The 24,448-nt window shown below is 48.1% G+C and overlaps 1 protein-coding gene and 1 long non-coding RNA gene across 3 annotated transcripts in view; both read left to right on the top strand.

The window, feature by feature from the left end:
* LOC123324055 overlaps positions 1 to 9,261 on the top strand; it is a 53,765-nt gene extending 44,504 nt beyond the window's left edge. Inside the window, exon 3 of the long non-coding RNA XR_006539597.1 lies at positions 9,242 to 9,261. This is a non-coding gene — a long non-coding RNA (uncharacterized LOC123324055). The remainder of the gene's footprint in view (positions 1 to 9,241) is intronic.
* Positions 9,262 to 9,326: 65 nt separating this feature from the next.
* The window catches only part of AFAP1 (actin filament associated protein 1), an 85,606-nt gene continuing 70,484 nt past the window's right edge, over positions 9,327 to 24,448 (top strand). For both annotated transcript variants that reach the window (XM_021677704.1, XM_044912783.1), the window contains exons 1-3: positions 9,327 to 9,429; positions 16,109 to 16,237; positions 17,650 to 17,747. In XM_021677704.1, coding sequence (XP_021533379.1) covers positions 16,111 to 16,237; positions 17,650 to 17,747 — 225 coding nt within the window. In that variant the 5' untranslated portion in view covers positions 9,327 to 9,429; positions 16,109 to 16,110. The remainder of the gene's footprint in view (positions 9,430 to 16,108; positions 16,238 to 17,649; positions 17,748 to 24,448) is intronic.

The raw sequence follows: 24,448 nt of genomic DNA, 5'->3' as shown, positions 1-24,448 counted from the left end.
CAGGAAGACAGATGTGCCCGGAGAGGGTGGGCTCCGCTCCCTAGGGCCCGGTGAGGAGGCAGCAGACGCAGGAGGCGGGCGCCCGGCCCCCTGCACCTGGCCTGGCCCTCCCTCCCGAGCGGGGCGGCCTTCCGCACTTGGTGGAGATGCGGATCAGCCAGCCCTGCGGTGCTTTTCATGGAGCCTTGACCTGGCCCGCTGCAGGGCTTTGTACTTCAGTGGGATCCTGTCCCCCTTGGGAGAAGGTGGAGCTGGTTTGGGTGCAGGCTGCTCCTGTCCTGTCCTGCTGTGTGGGCTGTGAGCCCCTCCCACCTCCATTGGCTTCAGCAATAGCCCATGGTTGTTTGAATGAGACCCAGTTTACAAGTTCAGTCCGCCTTTCTTTCCCCTTTTGTTTGTTTTTATTCCTTCCTTTGATTAGAAGAAGCAGCCATTCATGAATAAAGATGCAGTGCAGCTTTATGGTAATGAAGAGAACTCATTCCCTGGAGCCTTCTGATTCTCTGTGCCTGTGATTTAGGAACCTTCTTTCTTCCTTATAAGAGCAGAATTAGCCCTTGACATGCCAAGCCAGTCCAATGCTCTTACTCTGTTGTTATGCGGCAAAATCTTTTTTAAAAATCCCATTTACCTAGATTTTCTCAAAATTACATTTGCCTGGCCTTATCAGATATAATATAGAGAGTGTCTCCTGTTTAGTTTGACTTCGTCTTGACTAGGTAGGGTTTTCCCCCAGACCTTGAACTGTCTGCCTCTAACGTGGTCACCTTCAACCCCCAGAGTCCGAGTCCTGCGAATCCAACAGGACGTGTCATTGCCCGCTCAGACCGGGACAACCACCCATCTGCTCTCTGACACTGTACATTAGCTTTGCTGGTTCTGGAATTTCATAAAAATGGGATCATACGGTGTGCCTTTTCATGCTTCTTTCACAGGTTACGCATGTGGATGGTTTGTTTATTTTTATTGCGGTGAAGTATTCCGTTGTGTGAATACATCATAATTTGCATATCCCCCTATTTGCTAATGGTCATTTAGGTTGCGTGCAGTTCCTGGTTGTTATGAGTGAAGCTGCTAATGTGTATGTGTGGACACATGCAGTGATTTCTCCTGGTAAATACCGGGGAGTGGAATTACTGGACCACATGGTAAATGCACATTTCACTTTACAAGAAACTGTCAGACTGTTCCCGGTGGCTGGTGCCATGGAGGTTCCCCCCGGGAAGGTTGGAGGGCACTGCCTCCTTGCATTTTGTCAGAGCTTGGTGTTATCAGCCTTAGAAATCTCTGGCCACTGTGCTGCCCGTAGAGGCGTATCTCACCGTGATTTCGACCTGCTTGACCGTGACGACTAATGATACCAGCATGTCTTTATGTGTATCTTGGCCATTTGTCTTTTCCTGTGTATGAAACGTCTGACTCCGTTGCTTGGTGTTTTGGTTGCGTCATTTGTACGTTCTCAGTATTCAACATATAGGCATAAGTGCTTTGTCAAATGTGTGTATTGTAAATATTTTCCTAGTGAGTTCTTTCAAAAAGTCCAATTTATTAGTTTTTAAATTTTATGTTAGCAGTTTGTGCTATCCTAGGAAATCTTGGGCTGCTCCAAAGTCACAAATAATTGCTCCCACATTTTCTTCTAGATGTCTGATGGTCTTTTTGTATTCAGGTCTCTGATCCATTTGAGTTCACTTTTGTATATGGTGTGATGCAGGGGGTCAAGTTCACTTTTTCCCCTACCCACTTGCTCAGCACCCTTTGTTCTAAAGACTCTTCTTTCCCCATGGAGGTGCCTTGGCATCTTTGTCAAAACCCGGTTGGCCGTTTGTGTGGGCTTATTTCTAGACTCTGCTCTGTTTCACTGTCCATCTTAATGCCAGGACCACATGGGGTTGGTTGTTGTAGCCTCGTAGTAAGTCTTGAAGCTCGGTGAGGTCCCCCAACATTGCTTTTTCGCTCCCCGTGCGTCTATTCTTGTTTGTTTCATTTTCATATATTTTAAAATCAGTCTTTTTTTTTTTTTCTTTTCACAAAAACACTGCTGGGATCTTGAATGGGATTGTGTTGAGTCTCTAGAATAATTTGGAAGGACAATGACTGTATTAACAGTACAGAATCTTCCGATCTGTGAATATGGTATCTCTCCTTTTATTTGGGTCTTCATTACATTTTCTCAGCAACATTTCATAGGTGTCAGTGTATAGATCTTTCACATATTTTGTTAAACTCGGTGGGTATTTCATGCATTTTAATGCCATTATACATGGAACTAGTTTTTCTTGTTCTTTCACTTTTCAATTGTTCATTGCTAGTGAGAAGCTGATGATTTTGTAGAAAAACTGGCAGAGGAGTAGCCAGACCAGGGCGTCCACCCTCCCCTGAGTTGGTCTGGGAAGGGTTTGCAGAGAGGGGTGGCACTTGGTTTTACCCACAGAAATCTTGGTTGGCAGAGAAGTTGAGCACCAGGTCAGGCCTATTTCAGAACACGTGAGCCAAGTTGGAGGCAGGAACATGGGAATGTTCTGAAAAGAAGCAACAGTAGCTAGACCGGGCGGCCCAGAAACACAGAGAGGCAGGGTGTGGAAGGTGGGGCATCTGTGAGGATGCTGGGGCCTCACTCACAAGGGTTCGCTGCTGGACACGCTACAGTCCGCTCAGGGGGCGCTCGGGCGCTTTATGAGCGGGGGACATGGAGCCATTCTTACTCGTTCATTCATTCATTTATAAATTGTGTGATGTACCTGAAACTAATACAATATTATTAAACATTATATATATAACATATATAATATTGCACCTCAACAAATTAAAAATTGCGATAAAATATACCATTTTAACCATTTTTAAGTATAGAATTCGGTGGCATTAAGCACATTCACACTGCTGTACATCACCACCCTCCATCTCCAGAACTTTCCCATCTTCCCAAACTGAAACTCTGCACCCATTAAACACTAACTCACCTTCTGTCTGTCCCCCAGCCCCTGGCTCCCCCGTGTGCACCCTGTGTCTATGGATCTGACGTCCCTACAGACTTCGTCTAAGTGGGATTCTACAATATTTGTCCTTTGGTCACTGGCTCACTTCACTTAGCATACTGTCACCCACGTTCTAGTGTGTGTCAGGGTTTCGTTCCTTTTTAAGGCTGAATAGTATTCTGGTGTATGAGTGGACCACACTTTGTTTATCTGTTCATCCACCGATGGACACTTGGGTGGCTTCCATCTTCTGACCATTGTGAAGACAGAACCATTCTTTTTTTTTTTTTTTTCTTTTTCAAAACTTCAGATTCCAGTTACATAGAACCATTCTTAAGGGCAGAGGACCTCAGAAATGAAGTAGGGATTTGGAGCTAGAAAATTTGACATAAAATGGTTGGCTAGATGCTTCATTCATAGTATCCATCCTCTTTTCTGGCTTTTTTTTTTTTTTTATTTACGTGCGAACTGTTTGTCTCTCTAACTTGAGTGTAAGAGATCATGTTTGTTTTACTTAGTATTGTATATCCCACACTTAGGTACCCAAGTACTGGGCACTGAGGTTGTTTTTTTGTAAATATTTAAAATCCAGTCCGGTGAACAGCACACAGACTTGTGTTTTCCTTTTCCATCCTGCTGCGGCTGTCGTTCTTCTGCTCCCCTGCCCAGCATGCCTCTTCCTGCACCAGCCCCATTTACGCCAGGTCCTCCTGAATGCCACTGTCTGAATCACCTTTGCAGAGACAAGGACCCACCAATGCCACCTTTTCTGAAAACCTTCAGCGACTCTCCCTTTCACAGACAAATGTTTATCTGCTGCTCTAGATCATGAACCCTTGGAAGTCGGGCTTGCTTTCAGTTTTGACTAGTGTCTTGAGCACAGTTGGTGTTTCACAACTTACTCCTGAATTAAATGAACTGGCGTAAATAGAATAGAAATACTGTGCTCTCAACAGTATACTGAAAACTTTCTTTGCAACCATCTTGATTTTTATCCGTAGTCTCTCCTCCCAACTTAGGAATGAGGCTTCAGGAACCCGGAAGTCAGGTTACATATATCATTATGATTATAAAAGACATTGCCTGATCGAGGTTTTGTCCTTCTTTTGCGTTCTATGAAATAATAGAAGGAGCTTTCCTTTAGGGCTTGCTTTTTCTATCCATGTATTAATCTGATTTTTGTGAATCATGATGATTGTCGGAAGGAATATGATCTGTAGATTTTTACAATAATTCCTTTGGGGGCTTTTTGCTCTCTATAATCCAGAAAGGAAGATTCTCAGGACTTAGAACGTGCATATGTATGCATACTCTTGTAGAAATGCAGGCTTTCCTCTGGGATATTGATAAATCTCTCAAAGATCCAATTTTCAGTCAGTGCTAGAACTAACCATCACTGTCAGAGGTCCAGATGCGAGAGTGACAAGTAGAAACCTTATTTACTTTAACTTTTCAGAGTCAAATTGAACTAGCCTTAATGGAATGCCCCTAAAATCCCAGGCTTTTATTTATAGCCTTCTTTGGATCTCTAGCAGTCTTGCGAGTCACATAACTGTTATTATCCCTGCGGTGTAGACAGGGCACTGGGAGTCAAAGGAGTTTGGTGGCTTGTGCTCAAAGCCCTCCATCCGGTCATTCAACTCCCGGTCATCTGAGTTCTGAGGAATTTTAGATGTGGTCTAGCTGAGGGGAACTTTCCAACCAGACAGCGTCTAAAGCTATGCTGCTTTTCCTGAGATCTCTCAGCCCAACCTTGCGGCAGCCCATTTAGATGATCTGCAGGGGCCTGTGGAAATATTTGCAAGAGTCTGCATGAAGAGTCCTCACTGTAACCCTATAAGGGAAAATATGCAAGCGCTGTGCTTGAGTATCAGCTCCTTTGCTCCAGTGCCACATGAGTTCGGTCTGTCCTGAGCGCACCCCCAGATAGTCTCCTCGGTGTTTCTGCTGACAGAGAAGGGCCCCGACCAGACGGTGATCAACCTGTCTGAGACAGTGACCTTGTCAGAATCCTTCTTTTGCCACTTTTGATGTGCGTGTTCTAAGAATATCACAGAAGACATGGTTGCTATGAGAGGACAATCCGGGGTATTTTTCTCTGCAACTTTCTCTTCCAAACAAATCTCAGGAATTTTGTCTGTTATGGAAACGTAGAAACAAACGAGTGAATGAATTCACCAAACACACTGTGCGTGTCTGTTGGGTCCTGGCTCCCGCGTCAGGCGTTCTGCTGGGTGCGCTAGGCACAGAGAGGAGGCAACAGTCCCTGACTTCAGATGCTGGCTGCCTGCTGGAGTGGACAGACAAATTTACCAGTAATTCCAGCAGAAGCCAGGGGCTGTGATGGAGGCAGGCCCGCCTGGTGGGGACGGAGCTGCCTCCCAGGGCGGGCACGTAAGAGGCAGCCAGGTAAGAGGTGTGGCAGTGGGTGTGTGCAGGAGCAAGCCGGTCATGCAGGGATGAGGCCCACCACCGAGGGCAGCCGTGCACGCCGCGGTCCACGGGCTCCAGCGAGCCAGATGCATGTGCTAAAGCACGCCGTTTGCTGCAGTGTGAAACACAGCATGGGAGTGGAAAGAGAGGAGTCTGGCAGAATAAGCAGAGGCTAGTTAAGATTCTGATACAACATCAGGAAAAGTCACTGAAAAGAAGAAGGTAGGGGACAAGGGCGTTTTCTGAGAAGCAGGTTTGTCCTGGGGCCAGCCGTGGTTTAGCAACTGCTTCCTGACTGGACCCTCAAATCCAGCACAGTGGTCCTGAGGGAGTGGGAGGAGGGGGCTTTCGTGAAATCAGCTCCCCAGATGTGCAGTGACTGAGCCTCTGGAGACAGGCAGCTTGAAGAGGGGTGTGCAGGCCAGGCGGTGGGCGCACCGCAGGGAGCCCCAAGCCGGGGGGAGGCGGCTGTGAGCTGCACAGCGCAGTCCACCCTGCCCCGTGTTCTCTTGCGATGTCTGATTTGGAGTCTTAGGGAGAAAATCTTTTCCGCCACCAGGGTTATAGAAGAATTCACCTTCTATTTCTTCGAGGACTTGAATGGTCTTACTTTTTAAAAATACCTTGATTCTCAAGTATCTTTGGAGTTTTTTCTGGTATATGATGTTAAGTATTTAAATTTATCTTTCTTCTTTCCCCAAGTGACCACCAGTTGTCCTAACTCCAATTAAGAGGTCTGTCTCTTCCCCATTGGGTTTGAGACACTGCCTTTATCAGAAGCCACATGTCTAAATATATAGGCCTGTTTGTTGACTATTAAGTAGAATTGATCCAACTGGGAATTTATGTGCCAGTATCACACTTTTTTTTTGAAGATTTTACTTATTTTACTTTAGAGAGAGAGAGAGAGAGAGCGAGCATGAGCATGAGCTGGGGGAGGGGCAGAGAGAGAGAATCTCAAGCAGACTCCCTGCTGAGCACAGAGCCTTATGCAGGACTCCATCGCAGGACCCTGAGATCATGACCTGAGCCGAAATCAAGAGTCAGATGCTCAACTAGCTGAGCCACCCCGGGGTCCCTCACACCTTTTTAATGATATAAACTTTATATTATGTTTTGATAGGGGAGAGGGCCAGTCCCTCTTCCTTGTTCTTAAATATCCTTGCATGCTCGCTGGTATATTAAATTTATTTGTGAACGTGGAGAGAATTGACATCTTTCTGATGGTAAGTTGTCCTCTCCATAGGCAAGGGACACTTTTCCATTTGTTCAGATTTACTTCTTCGTCTTTCAGGAATGTTTTAGGTTTTCTGTATGGAAGTTTTGTGCATTTCTTTTTAAATTTAAGTGTTTTACCTTTTTTTTAATTGCTTTTAATGAGATATTCTTTTTCATTCTGTTTTCTAGTATTTATTGTTTGGTAAAAAATTAATCTGTGAAAAGCAGTAGTTTTTACATATTCTACTACTTTATTCAAGTTTTTAATTATTTATAGTAGTTTTATCATTGATTATTTTGGGTTCTCTATGTATAATTTCATATCAGCTGCAAACAGAGATCATTTTATTTTTTCTTTTCCATCCTTAAGTTTCTTATTGCCTACTCGTTTCTAATTGCATTGGCTAACACTTCCAATGTAGTGTTAAAGACAGTGGAGCAAATGGGCCTCCTTGACTTGTCTCTGACCTTACCAGGAATGCCTGAAGTCTTTCTCCCTGACTAGGATGCTGTTCTTGTTTTTGGTTATCTCTGTGTCTTATTCCTTTTGGGCTGCTATAACGAAATATCATAGACTGGGTGGCTTGTAAAGAACAGAAATTTATTTCTCTCAGTTCTGGAGGCTGGATGTCTGAGAGCAGGGTTCCAGCATGGACAGGTTCTGGTGAAGGTCTTCTTCTGGGTTGTAGACTGCCTACTTTTCATCCTCACAGGGGGAAGGGGCAAGGACACTAATACCCTTTGTGAAGGCTCCACCCTCATGACCTCATCATCTCCCAAAGGCCCCACCTCCTGATACCATCACATTGGACATTAGGTTTCAACATCAACAATTTTGGGGGGACACAGACATTCAGCCTATAGTAGTTAGTACATGTATTTTATCAAGTGGAGAAAGTATATATCAATTCCCATTTATTGACTTTTTTAAAAAAGCAGGAATGAGTACTGCATTTTGTTGAAGGCTTTTTCATGATCTGTGGAGAGAATCATGATCTTCTCATGAGATCTATTAATACGATGAATTATATTAGTAGATTTTCTAATGTTGAGTCATCCTTGCATTCCTGGAATGAACCCCCTTTGGTCATGGTGTGCTATTAATGTATTGTGTTGATTTCTGTTTGCTAATATTTTATTTAGGATTTTTGCATTGATATTTGTAAGTAACAATAGTCTTTGGGGTTTTTTTTTGGGGGGGGGGTTGTGGTCTCTATCAGGTTTAGGCATCACTTTTCTACCTACTTCTAAAAAAAGAAAGTATTTGAAAACTTTATGTATCTACCCTCTGGAAGAATTTGTGTAGTAAGGTTTGGCATTTAAGGTTTGGTAGAATTCCCCTGTAAAACCATCTGGGCCTGGGGCTTTTATTTGTGATGCTAATTCTTTGACAACTTTCTCTATTTCTTCTATGGAAAATCGATCTGTGTATGCTTTCTAAAACAATTTGGTAAATTGTATTCTTATGTGAAATTATGTACTTCACCTAATTTCAAATGTATTTGCACAGAGTTGTACAGAATAGTGTTTCCTGACTTTTCTTAAGGGAGGGGGGCAGATATTTAAGGATGCCATAGTTGAGAAGATAAGAAGTGTGTGGGCAGTGTTCACTTACTGTGTTCATTGATCCCAAGTCATACAGTGAAGTTCTAGTAAGACGAGCATATGCTAATCATAATGGTAATAGCTACCATTTGTGAAATACTTGGCTCTGTATGTAGAGCAGCTCATTTAATCCTCATTACAATACTGAGATGCATAATCAGCATCTCATTTTAAGCATGAGATAATTTGGGGGAATTACTCACTTAGCCAAGGTTCACACAACTAGGAAGACTCAGAACTGGGATTTGGGCCTGATTTGTGTGGCTGCAAAGGCTGGGCTCCTTCTAAGAAGCAGCAGATGAGGAGGGACCGAGTAGAGGCATAGAGAGATTCTGGGAAGGAGGGGTCAGGGTGGATGGAATGACCACTGCACTCTAGACATGCACTCCACTCTAGGGGACTGGCAGCAATTGCAGGGGCAGGGAGGAGAGTCAGCCAGGTGACCCGGGTGGGCTGGCTGGCAGAGGAGGTAACCCTGGCTACAGCAGGCAGGAACCCCAGAGGATCACACAGTGAGAAGGGCATGTGGAGGCTGGCAGGTCGGGGCACCAGCTGGGGCTGGGGGTGTGTGGCTGGGAGCGGGAGAGCCAGGGGCACTGGGGAGTTAAGGGGAAGCATGTATTTGTTTTCAGCAGAGACTAGGTGAGGGAAGTTACCCACGTCTAGTTTCTGTGCACTAGGTTAGGACCCCGAAAGGAAGAGCTACCTGGGAGGGATCTCAGATGAACACTTGGTGTTGGAAAGACGCCCCCCTGCCCTCGTGCTGTCTGGTGACACTGACTAGAACTGAGGACTCAGACAGCACTAGGTCTCTCGCTCGTCACTGAAGTTTGCCAACTGCAGAGAACGTGGACGTGGCCACGTGTGTAGTCGGTGCCTGTGACCCGTGGAGTGATGTGAATCTGCGGGCCATTTCTTCCCTTTTCTGACCAAGCAGCAGCGAGTTCTGGGTAGTGAACTGTGTCTTCCCAGAGCCAGTCATAGCAGGCATTTCTTCTCATTTGCAGGATTTGCTCTCAAAGAGTGGTTTGGTTTCCTGAGAAACTGCAGGTGGACCCTGGGCGTTCCGTGCTCACCCCTGGAGGAGGCGTGTGAAGAAGACCGTTCCGTGCAGACCAGGACACACCTGCCTGGCCGTTAGGCCTCCCGGCTCCTGGTTCCAGCCTTTTTACCAAATCCCGTGTGACTTCAGCAGGTAGGTCACTTTCCTTCTCTGGGCCCCAGCTTTCTCCCATGTGAAATAAAGGCACTGGACCCCACGGGCCCTTCTGGCTTTCAAATTCTGTGATCTAGGCACTCAGGTGAATCAAATTCCTTTGAAGTGGCTTTTGGGTCCCACAAACAAAAGCCCATTTCTTTTATGTTGTTGAAATAAATGAACCCACTGCCCAACCTGAGTCAGAGGTTTGCTTTCAAGAGTAGAGGGGTTGATTACAGAGGAAGCATGTTGCTGGACTGAATTACTGGTCTGCCGTGCTGTCTAGCCTTTACTCACACTTTCCCTCTTTACATAGGACCGTGGAAGACACTGACCACGTAAGACAGAGCAGAGTCACTTAATTTAGTGCAAAAATCCTTTGGCTAGGGAGAAGGGAGTGCTGCTTTTCAGATGCATAGAATATATCCTGAAATGCCTCCAGTTGATTTCCCTGTTGCTTTGGGAATCATAAATTCTGTAGCCAGATCTTTTGTGTGGTGTAGGCATTTGAGGAAAAAAAAAATTTTTTTCTGGGAGTTACTGACTTACAACCTGTGTCCTGATCCCAGTCTATGTTCAGTGAGTCCCATTCTGCCCAGTGGAGGATAACGGGTGTGAGGGTTAGGGGGTCAAACAAAGGCGGTAGGGGCCCTGGGTCTAGGGTGGATGTGTCCCTGCTTTGCTTCCTGTCCTGGGTCAGGCTCTGCACCTTTCTTCATTTTATCTCTGCCGTCTGTGATGTTTCAAAGATAACGGGAGTGTGAGGATCAAGGGATAAAATACACTGGGAGTATTTTATATGGTAGAATATAACTAGTGGTTACTCTGAACGCAAAGCCCTTTGGCCTGAGTTCCGGGCATACAGATGGGAGTGGTGGAGCAGACCATGCCCTTGGTGAGTCTCCGATTCTCTGAGCCTTCTTTCTTCATCAGGAGGTTGAGGGAGTTGGATGAATTATCTACAGTCGTAAGATGCTATTAATATTAGAACCACTGGTGAAACAACCCTGTAAGGCGCAATTTGAGCAATGTCCTTGAAGGATGTGATTGTGTAGAGAGCCTGCTCCGTGTCATGGGAAAGCGGTTATTTGAGCGCGAACACCGAGGAACATAACCTAAGAAGAATGAACGTCCTCGTCCACCATGAGCGAAATGTGCAGTGTGGTGGTGTCGCGAGCAGAGGCACGAAAACCAAGCAGACTTGGTTCTGACACCCATCCAGCCTCTTATTTTGAACAGTATGACCTTGGACCAGAACATAACCTTTCTTAGTCTCAGTTTCTTCATCTGTAAAATGGTGAAAATAAGTCCTGTGTCAAAGGGCTAGTGTGATAATCTGTCGTAATGTGCACAAAGCACTTAGTGTGTTGCCTGGCACGTGGTCAGCGCTTGGTGGCAGCTCTCGTTCTCTATGCAACGTCTCTAGGGAGCGATGGACCTTGCGGGGGGACATAGACCTGTATCATAATGAGGACTTGGGCTGGGAGTGCTGGGGGAGGTCAGGGGGCACCTGTGAGTCTTTCCTGACCCTGGAGATGCAGGAGGGAGCTGGTGTCAGGCAGTGGAAAAGCTGGATATCGGGAAGGTAAGTCCTGGGTGGCATGTGGTGAAGGGCACTTAGGATATGTCTCTGAAAACCTCACCTGAATCCCTGGACGCTGGATCTCTGTGCCTGTCCTACGAGGGCTGTCTCAGAGCTGGCAAGACAGCATGGAGGGCGCCGCCAGATGCGGGCTCCTCATGCCTCCTGGGTGTCCTGCAGACCGGAGTCGTGCGGCGCCACCCCCTTCGTAAGCATACGCATTCCAGCTCCTTTTGACTCTACTAGACTTAAGGGACAGGCATGTTCGTATTAAGAATTTTAAACTGAAAATCGGGTGCAGGAACTTCTTTTTATTTATTCATTTATTTATTTGAGAGAGAGAGTGTGAGAAAGAGAGCACATGTGGGGGGGGGGGCAGAGGGAGAGGGAGAAGCAAGCTCTCTGAGGAGCAGGGAGCCCGATGCGGGGCTCGATCCCAGGACCCTGGAATCATGACCTGAGCTGAAGGCAGACGCTTAACGACTGAGCCACCCAGGCACCTGGGTACAGGAACTTCTCGTTCCTCCCTTGCCTTGGTGGCATGTCTGTGAGCTATGGGATGTCGTGCCCCTACTTTCAACATGCATTTGCCGAGTGCCTGGGCACCAGAAGGAACCCAATGATGATGGGACGCTGTCCATGCACACCAGGACGGGCAGTACACTGGGGGAGGTAGGTGGCTCAGTACATGATTATAATACTCTACAGGGCACCGTGGAGGCTCTGGTGAAATGGATCACCCTCCTAATTTTTTCTAGGATGTGTGTTCTTAATTTTATCTGACCATGTGATCGCTCTTAAAAAAAAATGGCTGTGGCATCTCACCAGGCCAGGGTCATCTCAGAAGGCAGTCATGGAATGATTATCATGCAATGGTTGAAGCAGGGCCTTTGGAGTTAGATCTGCGCTCAGGTTCTCACTGCTGTGGTCTTGCTGCGTGGCTGTGAGTAAATTATTAGCTGCAGAGACTTAGCCGCTTATTTGTCTCGTAGCCTTTGGCGACCCCTCTGAGCCTCTGTTTGTTCAGCTGTAAACCGGGTCTGATAACACCATGTAACCCATCGGGGTCTCTGGGAGCAAAGTGAACTCACACCTGTCCAGGGACGAGCACAGTGCGGGCACTTGAGGCTGCTGGGGGAGCATTTGCTCAAAGACAGGTAACCAGACCATTGCTTGCTTCTCATGCCCCTGCGGATGGGGACAAGGGGGTCTCTGCAGCATTCCCGGGAGGAGGGGGCATCGTGGATAGTGGGTCGTCAGCAAGTGTCAGTTCTTTCCTTGTGAGCTGTGCGTCAGGACTCACGAGCTTTCTGTGTGCATTGTACCACAAAACAAAAACCGACCCACAGATCACTCGATATCCGGTTATCGGTTTGGCTGCTGCAAGACGAAGGAACTTTGGTAATTAAGGAAGACCCCTGTGGAGAGGAGCCAGTTGGGGGTGATTAATGAGAGCAGGCTGGGAGAAAGGGGATGCTGTGGGCTTTGAGTGTTTGAAGGGACAGTTAAGGGTAGAATGTGGCTTGTTTAGTCTGTGAAGATCCTGAAAAGGAGTAACTTTTCTGACCAATCACACTCTCTGATTTGGGAGGTTCTGCACCCTGCGGTGGGGAGAGCTGTCTGTGCTTTGCGGTCTTGGTCTGAGATTTCAGTGAAAAGAAAACCATCCAGGGCAGCTTAGTAAAAATCAGTGAAATGAACATTTGTTAGAACGATGCAGGTATGCTGTGCGTTTCAAGTGCACAGGTGACCAAGGAGAGCCCAGGAAGGTCTCGGAAGCCCGTCAGTCTTTCTGTCTGTCTCTTCCTCTCGCCTCACCCGGTCTCTGGCGCCTGAGCTCCCCCATGTGCTGATAACCGGATCCTTCCCTCCTCTGGTCCTGGCTCCTCCCTCCGGCATGTACATGCTGTACCTGGTTCCTGTGTCCACATGTCTTCAGCTCCGGAGATCCCAACTGCCCACGAGTTCCTAGTCCCAGGCAAACTCCTCCGGAAGGAGAATTGGACTGGCCATCTTGGGTTAGGGCGGCCCAGAGAGTTATAACCTGGGAGCGGGAGGTGGCTGTGGGCGCCATAGGGTGGCTGTGGGCGCCCAGAGGCCACGTGTGGCAGAAGGCGCTGGTCTCTGAGCCGGGGAGCACGGCCAGGCAGGTGTCCCCCACCATGCTTACGGCCAGCTCCCAGCCGGGAGGGGTCTGCGTGAGTCCTCATGGGAAACCTGCCAGGGAGCTCAGGGCAGAGACAGGACAGACTCAGTCTGAGGTCCTCTTCAGACATTTTGATGCTGCGAGCTGGCACCTAAGTGAAACCTTACAGGATAAATGTAATTTGGCTATCTACAAGAGAGGCGTTTTTGATAAGAAAATATGTGAATGAAGATGGGCTGCTGTGAGGTTCACATAGGCCCATAAGCATTTTTAACATTTCTGCTGATGGCTGCCCATCGATTTTTGGTTGGTATTTTTTATTGTGGTACAATATATGCATCATAAAATTTGCCATTTTCACCCTTTTGGAATGTACAATTCAGTGTCATTCAACACATTCACCCTGGCGTGCAGCCGTCACCACCATCCGTCCCAGAGCTGCTTCATCTTCCCCAACTGTAACTTACCTCCCCAAACTGAAGACAGCCATTGAACACTAACTCCCCATTCTCCCTCCCGGCCCCCCCAAACACCGCTCCACTTTCTGTCCCGATGATTTCGATGACTCTAAGTACCTCGTGTAAGTGGAATCATACAGTGTTTGTCCTTCCATGACTGGCTTACTTCACTCAGCACGATGTCCTTAAGGTTCATCCGTGATGTAGCAGGTGTCAGAATGCCCTTCCTGTTGGAGGCTGAGTAGTGTCCCATCACGTACAGAGACCACATCGCTCTCTCTAGTCATTGATCAGTGGATACGTGGGCTGTTTCTACCTTCTGGCTCTTACGAATAACGCGGGCAGCCCTTCATTCTTAGAGTATAGATGAGATTGTTTTCCCCTTAGAATCATCAAGAAGTTGTTTTACTAATGAAAAAGGACCTTAAAGACTTATTTAATCCAACTTCTTCATTTCATAGAGCAAAACTCATTCAGTTAGGACAAGTGAACAGCTCAGGAATACACCTTGCCCTCTTTGGACTCATTTGCCATTTCTCTGTCCTAGACTTACCTAAAATTATGAGAGCTTTGGTAGTGACAGCAACATGGCCTCAGTTAATATCTTTAGTCCTGAAGAGTGTTGTAGGCTTGGAAAGAATCCCATGGACTGAACTTTTTTGCTTGGGACTTTTTGGTCTCAAAATATATATTGAACATTCCAAAGAGCTTTTATTTATGTGGGTGTATCTGTATATATTTCTCATATTCGAATTTAAAAGGGGCAGATTTTTAAGGTATTTATTAATTCATTAAAAAATATATTTATGAAAAGTAACTGCATTTCCCAAAACAAGCTAATTTGTGAGAGAGTGGCGTGTTTTCTATTTCTGCAAGCATCTCCCATATCTGGTCTGATAAAGATTGCTAGATTCTCGTATCTGTTTCTGCATTCAGATTAGAGCAAGCACGTAGAGAAAATCTGGCTCGCACAGATACATAGAGAAGAATACTTCAGTGCCTCTTCAGAAAACTGTCAATATTCTTCTTTGATACTACACCAAAAACTGGCAGGGGGTAGTTTCTTAAAAGTTAGCTGCAATTTGGGATCTGAAGCTGCATCATAGAATGCTTCATCCTCTGTTACATTAGAATATTTCCGCTTATTTTGTACGTTAGATCCTCGCCCACGTGTGATTTTGTGACCTCACTGTTCACGGAGTGGTGCGGATCTTCTAAAAGCTGACACACCGCATTATACTAGATCAGAAAAGCCTGTTGGCCAGTGCCTGTCCCCATCTGATCAGGAAAGTCTCTGCTGAGAAGCTGTCATGCTCACGGTGGTGGGTACAAGTGTTCGAAATTCTCACTTCCGTTTGGAAGCTCAAATTTTATCATCGGCAACCAGTGCTGTCATTGTTTACCTTGACATGGTAAGGTCACTTCGTCCCCTTTTGGGAGGATGTCGGTCATACACTCAGTGCATGTCCTTGTAGTTTGTGTATCATTTCTTCTTTGGGGCCCCATGAGAAAAGCCCGTTAGTCTGATGTGCGCTTCAAACAGTGCACACTTGCTTTTCCTCTGACAGCAATTGTCCGTCGGTCGGCAGGAGAGGGGCGGTTTGTGTACTTCCTCACACAGGATCCCAAAAAGGTGCATCCTCTGGGGCTGAGATTCCATAAAAGCAGCGCTTTGTGCCGCTCCATCGAAGACACTCTTAAGTGACAGTGACTTTTTCATTCTTACTGTCAGTGCGTGGTGAGGAATACAGGGACTGCTGGTTTAGTCTGGTGTCCCTGCTTTGATCTGTGCTAACAGGCTGGCAGCTTAGCCCCTAACCACTGACACAGGAAAAGGAGAATAAGGCTTCAGTGTTACGAAAGTAGTTGGGCCTCCTGCATGCCCCAAAAGGGTTTCGGGGTCCCTGAAAGGTTCACACCATGATCTGTAAATTGCTGACTCCAGCCGCGTAGTCGGGTCTTGAGTCGGCCGTGATCCTAGAAGGAGAAAAGACGTGGTCAGGAGTCCGCACCCAAGTCCTCCTCGGCATCCGGCGTCTTTGTCGTAACTGCACAAACATGCTCACAGCCTTCCTGGGAATGGAGCCAGCCCTGCAAAGGCAGAGTTGGGTGTTGAGTTTCTGAAACCACGTCCTGGTGGTTATTTGAAAACTATTTGGCATTTTAAACTTCCATCTCCTTCTCGACAATGAAATTTAATATCATGCAATTGACACCATGATGATGTCAGGCCTTTGGGTCATGACTCCATCTGTTGGCAGCATGGCTTTGGAGCGTCTCCTAGATGAAAATGACTGTCTCAGAGCAAAAGCAAAGGAGCAGTGCATTTGTCCAGAAGATGACGCATGAATCTTAGTCGACCTGGCTTCGGCAAACTTGCTCTTCACGCTGGAATACCGTATCCAGTTAAGCTAAAGTGAAATGGATTTACATTGTGGCGTTTGCACCCCACTGGGTCTAACAGTCCCCTTCCCTCTCCTCCGTTTGCAGCAATGGAAGAGTTAATAGTTGAACTTCGTCTCTTTCTGGAGCTCCTGGACCATGAATATCTAACGTCAACCGTCAGGGAGAAAAAGGCAGTGATCACCGACATCCTGCTGAGGATACAGTCGTCCAAAGGTGCGTCTGCTCTTTCTTCCTCCAGTCTCCTTTGTCTCTAAACCATCCCGAATCCACCGTCTTTCTCAGACACATTCATTTGCTCATTAACATACTTGTTCATCCCACTGTCCCCGAGGGTCTCCCCGCATGCCAGGTGCTGGCGGTTTCCAGGCACAGGAGGACAAAGCCTTTAAGGAGCTGATGGGATAGTGGGGGATCATGCTCCAATTACTCCATCTCCGTCTGCTTCTCTCCTCCCCTGGAGCTTCCGCCTTGGAGGGATGTCTTGGGGGTCAGAGGAGACGACAGAAAGTGCCTCCGAACAGTGCCTGACCCGCGGTTGACCTGCGGTCAGCACGACTGTTCCTCTTTCCTGTTGCTCCTGTTAGTAGAGGTGGTCCTCCTTCCCAGCCTCCCGCCCTCGGCCTCTTCCCTTTGCTCGGCCAGCACCCACTGCTGGCCTGGACGCACTGCGCCGCTCGGGCCTCTGGCCTCGGGGTCTGCTGTTGGCTTTCCCGGGGGCCCTTTCCTCTGCCTCTGCTCGATGGGTTCCCACCCTCTGTCTCTCTGCACGTGCCTCCCGATGCTTTCCAACTCACTCGTTCTCCTCAGAGCTCTTTCATTAGCCTTGAGCCCGTCCGCTGATAGTTTTTGGTGGTAGAATTCCCATCTGTTCTTTTTCTCTCTTTCCTTTTTTTACTGTGCCCAGTTCTCTGCCAGAATTCCCCACTGCGCCTCTGGCAGTCAGGCTCTGTGTCTTCATAGCCCTTTCCCTGCCGGTGTATCACACGTGACCCATTACAGGTGACTGTTGTTGAGCGGTTGTTCTGGTGGGTCTTTCCAGGTCTGGCCTGGAAATAGTCCTGCACCCAGATTAAAGCCGGTTCCTTCCTTTCCTGCCTTTGCTGACACGGTGCTCACCACGTGTCCTAAGTTACTTGGGTACACACTTGTCTTCTCAACTTGAATACGGCTGTGCTGGGAGCATGAGCTTAAGGCTGCCGGGACACGCAGGGACCCGTGTGTTCCCAGTATCTGGCTTCAAGAGGGCGCCTGATACAAATGTACTGCTTCCGAGGCCGCGCCCGCCCCTTAGTCCGTCTGTCTGTGGGTAAGTCCTGACCAGAGTGGAAGTTCAGGCAGGGCAGCTCACCTTTGCCAGGCCGCGCAGCATTGGAGGAATGCAGGCTTCCGTGCCGGCTCCATCATTTCCACTGCTAGTGTTTCGATTAGTTCTGCAATCTCTTTTTGTTTTTTCCAGCCATAGATCCCCCACCTGGAGAAGAATAACAGGATTGTTGTACAGTCTTAGAGGAAACAGATATTGGCCCAGCGTTCACGATGGGGCTGAGGGCGGGATAGCTGCCGGCAGCACCGTCCACACCCTTCTCCTCCTCATCCAGTTCTGTGGTTTTGGTTGATGCTTACAGGTTTCGAAGTGAAGGACCATGCTCAGAGGCAAGAGACCCCCAACAGCCTGCCGGCTCCTCCCCAAATGCCTTTGCCGGAGATCCCTCAGCCGTGGCTGGTGAGTGCACGGTCCTACAGAGCTGCTGGGCCCCTGGGCCACTCGGGGCTCTGGGCAGGTGGTAACAGCCCAGATCTGGAGGGAAGGAGGCCGTTTCTTGCTAGAGTCTCTCCTTTGAGTGGGTTTCTAGGGCTGCTGGTAATAGCCAAGTGGGAGGCTGGTGTCTCCTTGAAAATTGCTGGAGCTACAGGTCCATGGAAAGCTGTTCTGAAGTTAGATTTTTTTTCTTTTTCACGCAGAGGCTTTAGCAGGCACAACGATGGCATAGAGCCATCGGGGGACTTGACCCTCTCTTGGGCTAACTCTGGATTTGAATACCGTAGTCTGCAACTTTAATGGTCATTGTTATGCTTCTTCTGGGATAAAACGTACATACACATTCCCAGGAATGTGTATTTTATGTGATGTTATGCGTTCAAAATGTGTTTTGGAGTTCTTCTGCCACCTTTGCAGTCTTGGGATGCTCACATGTGCCATTTAGCTTTCTCTGCCTTTTGCTGTTGGCTCGTTTGCTTACTCTGGAAAATTTGACTTTCATTCAAAATCAGAACAAACTCAGTGACTTGAAAATTCTCTTTGTGATGTTTGCTTTCTGTATGTAAAATCTTTTAAAAGATTTTATTTATTTGTTAGAGCGCCACGAGAGAGAGAGAGAGAGCAGGAGTAGGGGGAGAGGGAGAAGCACACTCCCACTGAGCAGGAAGCCTGATGCGGGACTCAATCCCAGGACCCCGGGATCATGACCTGAGCCGAAGGCAGACGCTTAACAACTGAGCCACCCAGGCCCTCCCTGTATGAGTCATTTCTTCATCTTGCCGCCAGGACAAGGACTGCAGGAGAGCGGGGCCGGGTCCCATTTACCTCTAGCTCTGCTTGCGCCCCAGCATGGTGGCTGGTGTCCAGTAGATACCCGTTAATTGTCATTTCAGAGGGGGACAGAGGACATTAGCACTCACTGGGCCCCTACCATGTATTACACACCAGACTTGTTACTTTTTCGCTTGTAATTTCGTGTAATCCTCACAGCTTGAACTCAGAGAGCCCCTACATGTGAAGAGTATGAATACCCAGTTTCCAGACAAGGAAATTTAGGATCAGTGAATATTCGCGATTTGTTCAAGATCATACGATAGGCAGGAAAAGGCAAAAATTGTCACAGGTTCTTTGGATTCAAATGCAGTCTTTTCTCAACAATACTACTTTGGTGGTGTGGCCGCAAAGCCAAGGCAAGTCTACCTCGCGGAGCAGAGAAGGTTGTGTCAGGAAGCGGAAGTCTGCTCCCGAGCCGGGGTCCGGGGAGGCGGCAGGACACAGAGCTCAGCTGCCACCCACTCGGCCACGTCCTTGTATGACTGCGCACAGTAACCGTAGTGCGTCTGTGCTGCAGACGCAACGTTCCTGAGAGGCTGTCGTGGTGGGGCCATGCACCAGGATAACCATGAGGACCTCGAGTGCTAGAGCAGGGCCTTGGGGATCGATGCTCTGCGTGAGAGCTGGCTGCTACTGTGTGGAGCAGCACTTCCCAACCGTCACGTTCCCCGAATCCCTGGGGGTCTTGTGAAGACGAACCTTCTGATCCGCTAGGTCTGCGTGGGGCCGTAAGTGCTGCGTTTTCAACGAGATCACTGTAGAAAATTGGGGGGGACGCCCTAAAAGTACATAAAAGTCATCTACGTTTCCTTCTTCCTGGGAGAGCCACCAACTTCCTTCACCTGTGCCGAGCCGGGGCAGGGCCACGGGCCTCCAGTCTGAATGGAGATGCGCTGAGTGCCGCCTGTTCACTGGTTCACAAGGCTGGGGATGAGGAAAAGGAGACCTTCACTATTCATCTGTTGTTTTATACATTTAATCTGTCTGCAATTGAGAGTATATTGAATGTATGATTTTTATATGCGGTTTTTATCTTTTTAACATTTGTTATGTATTTTTCCCTCTTTATAAAAGCTTCTTTATAATTATTTTCCTTTTTTTTTTTTTAACTCATCCTGTTTGTTTAGAAACTGACTTGATTGGCTTTCATTTTTTCCATGCATTATTTGTTTTTGTATTATTATTTTTTAAACTTTTTTTTTTAATCGTTTTTAAGATTTTATTTATTTGAGAGAGAGTTCATGAGCAAGAGGGAAGAGCAGAAGGGAGAGAGAGAAGCAAGCTCCTCGTGAAGTGGGGAGCCCCATGAGGGGCTCAATCCCAGGACCCTGGGATCATGACCTGAGCCGAAGGCAGACGCTCAACCAACTGAGCCCCCCAGGCGCCCCGTTGTTTTAAATACAGCGCAAAACTGTAGCCCAGAAGTGTTGATGCACAACATTAACCCTCACAAACATTGTCTGTCTGAAAGAGAAAGAACGGGGTGAGCGGACAGCAGTTCATTCATTTCTGGGTTTTATCTTCTGACTCACCCGTGCTTTCCCTCCTCAGCTTCCCTGAGCCCACGGCCCTCCCACTGTCTCAGCGTGCTGCGTCCCGTAGTGAACGTCAGGAAAGGGGTTTCCAGGCTGCAGACATCTGGGGGTAGCCAGCAGAGTGGGGGGGCTTCTGTGAACTTCATGGACCCTCTGGTGCCTTGTCAAGTGCCATGTACCTGGTCTGGACTGAGACGCACGTCCCATACGGTCTGGGCCAGGTGCAGGGACTGTCACTTTCAGTGCCCATCTCAGATGAAGCGTACTCATCAAATAGCCAACACTTTCTACCATTTTTGACCACTGAATAGTTAATCCATTTCCACTGATTTTTCCTCAGATACAGTTTGCTGTTCCTTCACTTGTTTGTGTTCCTTTCTCTCTCTCCTGTCCTCGTCTCTCGCTGTGCCCGGCTCGTGCTCTGTCCCTGCCTTTGGCTGCAACATGGCAGAGTGTCCTGGTTTAAGGAACGTGAGAAGCCCTCCTACTGATGGTAGTTGGTTGGCAAAAATGTTGGTTTTAAATATTTAAGTATTTAAATACTTAAGTATTTTAAGTTTAAACAAATAATTTTTGGGTAGGAGTCTGACCAATAGGTAATTTCTCCTGACTGGTGCCTAATACATGAGTATCTAGGGAGCTTTCCTGTCCCCTAAACTCCTGGGGTTCCAATGTGGGGCCAGGGGCTACGTTCCTTGAGTATGGGTCTCCGCACTGTATTCTGCTTCTTTTCTGCATACACCTGTGGCAGTTAGCGATTTCCAGTTTTTGTTTCCTTAAAGTGAAGTGAAACGTAGACACTCGTGAGCCCGCCTGAGTTTGGAGCCCCTGAAGCTTTGAGTGCTGTGCTGTTCGTTCCTAGTTGACGTGCCCACCCTGATTGGATTTTCTTTTCTTCCTTCGTGGTTTGTCTTGAACAAAGCTTTCTTTTCTTTTCTTTTTAAGATTTTATTTATTTATTTGAGAGAGAGAGAGCACATGCATGCACAAGAGAGAGCATGAGCAGGGGGAGAGGCAGAGGGAGAAGGAGAAGCAGACTCCCCGCTGAGCAGGGAGCCAGACATGGGACTCAATCCCAGGACGCCAGGATCATGACCTGAGCCGAAGGCAGATGCTTAACCAACCGAGCCACCCAGGCGCCCCTCTTTTCTTTGTTTAAAAAATATTTTATTTTTGTGTAATTTCTATACTTAACATGGAGCTTGAACTCACGACCCTGAGATGAAGAGTCACACGCTTTACTGACTGAGCCAGCGAGGCGCCCCTTGACTGAAGCTTTCTAAAGAGAATCATCTCAGAGAGTGTTATCACCTCTCCTTTTGCACTCATTATTTCACTGGTTTATTTATGTAATAGCTAATCAAGTTAACGTAAATAACTATAATAATAAGTACAAGCATTTACAGAACAAGGCTGACTCTTGGTAAATGTGCAGCTCAGCTGAGGGGACTCTTTGTACAGGGCACTCTGGAGGGGAGCCTGTCGTTGACCATGAATGTTTATCATTTTACGGACATCCGTCAGGGCTTTTGCAGAGGGAACGAAGAACATCTGTCACTTTAGCAAGTCAGGGAAGCAGAGACTGGTTACGATGGTTCTACTGTAGTTTTCTGATAGTTTTCAGTGAATTCATTATTCAGCAAGTAAGGCGGTCATTGGGTAGATTCACTCTGCCGCTGGTGAGTTGGCTGTGGCCGGTCAGTCCTTTGCTGTCGGCAGGTTGACTTTCAGGAGAATTCGCATGCGCTGGGCCAGAGATGGCATGACCGGGCGGGGAGGGCACACAAAGGAAGATGCGGGCGGCCTGGAGCTGGGCACGCCACGGCTCTGTGCTGGGGAATGGGATTCGGGCAGGGTCTGCCAATGAGGCTTCATGCAACTACCACTAACCATCTCCTGCCATCCCTCCTCCCCGGGGGATCTCTAAGATCTGTTCATCTTGGTAACAGAGACTTTACACCCACTGACCTAACAACAGGGCCTCATTTTCACATTCTTTTAATTCAACTAAATGTTCACCTGTTGGAGATAGTGTTTGTTTCTATGCCGCTTTGTGTTCCTCGAGCTGTGCAGTGGAAAACGCTGACAGCTTGTCAAGGGTGGGGAGCATGTGCAAACGTCAGTCTTGTAACGTTGACGATGCCTCCATGCACGGAGGGCACGTTGGAGTGTTTCTTCCCTGTCCAGGCCTGGGAGTGAACGTGGTGACAGCGGAGGGTGTCCCATGAGACCCGGTGGCCCTTCAGCATGGCCAGCCTTTACAGATGCTCGCAGGAGTGTGGGGTTATATGCTGTGTGTGGGTGCAGAACTTCTCCCGACTCCTGGAAATGGCAAGCGTGGTACACGACATGTTTGACCATCTGGGTGAGCTCCCGCGCTTTCCGACGGGAGACTGGAATAGGCCCAGATATGCGTGTGTTTAGTCAAAGCCTGTCTGGGAAGAGGTTTGTTTTGTTTCACGCCGAGAGTGCGCAGCTGTCCCGCTGCTGTACTCCATGTGGAGCACAGGTGTGGAGCGTGTGTGAGTAGCGGCCCCCTCCCTAGGGAACAGATCCCGTCCGTGTGGACGTTGCTGCCAGCTGGTGCCCATGCTCAGGCGGCGGTTTCCCAGGGGGCCGGAGCCACAGCCCCTGTCGTACCTCCTACCTCCCCCTCTTCTCAGAGCAGCACCGAGCCCAGGCCAGGGGTCTCTCGGATCTTTATGGTTGGGAGGAGAGAGCAAGGTGGACTCCTTCTGGGTCTCTGCTACCCAATTGAGGCATTTAGAAATATTTTTATTTGATCATTTAACAGCAGGGCATTTATATGGTGTTCGAATGGGGTGTGGGAGAGCAACTAAGCTCTTTGATATTTTAGGGCCAGAGTTTATATAAATGTGATCACTTATTATGTCAGCAGATAATAATGAAGGGGTTTTTTTAATTGTGGTAAGATAGTCATAACATAAGCTTTACCATCTTAACCACTGCCAGGTGTCCAGTTGGGTGGCAGTTAAGTGCTTCAGAGTGTCGGGCAGCCACCCCCACTCTTCATTTCCAGAACTTTTCCATCTTCCCAGCTGAAACTCCGTCCCCATGAGCACTACCCCTCCTCCACCCGCCCCCACTCTGCTTCCTGCCTCTGTCTCTGGAACTGTGAGCATGTGGGCCCCCCGTTGCCTGCTGCCTGCCCTGAGACCTCCTAAAGCACTTTCACGGCAACCACATTCTGTCGGACAGATGAGATTATGAGGCTCTTCGAGACTAAATGACAAAATTAAGTATTTTTCCAGTCGCGGAGTTGAGACGAAAGCCCAAGATTTAAAACAAGAAAACTGTTTGTTTCCTGGTGAAATCAGATGTGATCCTTTGAGTGAATGTGAATCATGTGTTCTTTTTTTTCCCCTCTTGTCTTTCGGAGGAGTTCAGTCTCACTTGTAATTCCTGCGGCATCTTTTAAACTTTTAATCTGTGGCTGCACTCCAGATACGTATCCTGTTTACACTCCCGTTGGACCGTTGGCCTTCCCTGCGGATGGCTTCCTGCTGGTGGAGGCGGGGAGACGACCCGGCCCCACGGGGCTTCCACTCTCTGCATGCCTGAATGAAGCCAGAGGGAGCTTCACAGCACGGTTAGGTGCCTGCTGTTTACTCACGTGCTATGTGGAATGCAAGTTCAGTAGGGAGCGGAGGGGAGTGGGGTGATTTGGATAAAAACTTTTATTTTGCCAGGAAAAGTACTCAAAATTCGTGCTGTTAGTATTGAGCCCCTTTTGCAGCTGAGGCTATAAAATTCTGTTCCCCACTCCTCGGCCTCGCTCAGCGGCGTGGCCACCATCCTAAAGATGCCCCGCCCCGTAGGAGGTTTGGATTCCCGCACGGGTGCCCTGCCGTGCTTCCAAAGTACTTGTGTCAGTTATGGAAGTTCAGTCGCTGCAACCAGAACAACAGTCTGGAAGCCCACCGTATAGACAGAATTCAAATCAGAAAGTGATTTGATACTGGGCTGATATTTTCCTCTGCTGGAATCAGGGCTCTTAGTTCATTGGTGATTCTGGTGCAGAGGCTGCGTGATGCAGTGGGGTGGGGAGCAGCAGAGGAACAGATGCCCGTGGTGACAGAGTGGGAGCCGTGAAGAGCACAGGGTGGGAGGAATGCCCGCTTTCCTGAAGAGAAGGAGGGAATGATGGTGTTTGTCATGCAAGCGCTCAGGTTGGACCCAGTGGGCTCAGTGGGCTGGTTGGTTCCTGTAGCAGGTGCAGCAGGTGCAGCAGCAGGCGCAGCAGGTGCAGCAGGAGCAGCAGCAGGCGCAGCAGCA

This window comes from Neomonachus schauinslandi, chromosome 2 (genome assembly GCF_002201575.2).
Source record: "Neomonachus schauinslandi chromosome 2, ASM220157v2, whole genome shotgun sequence".
Lineage (NCBI taxonomy): Eukaryota > Metazoa > Chordata > Mammalia > Carnivora > Phocidae > Neomonachus > Neomonachus schauinslandi.
The sequence above is the reverse complement of the archived record's forward strand: the minus strand, read 5'-3'. Positions and strand labels throughout refer to the sequence as shown.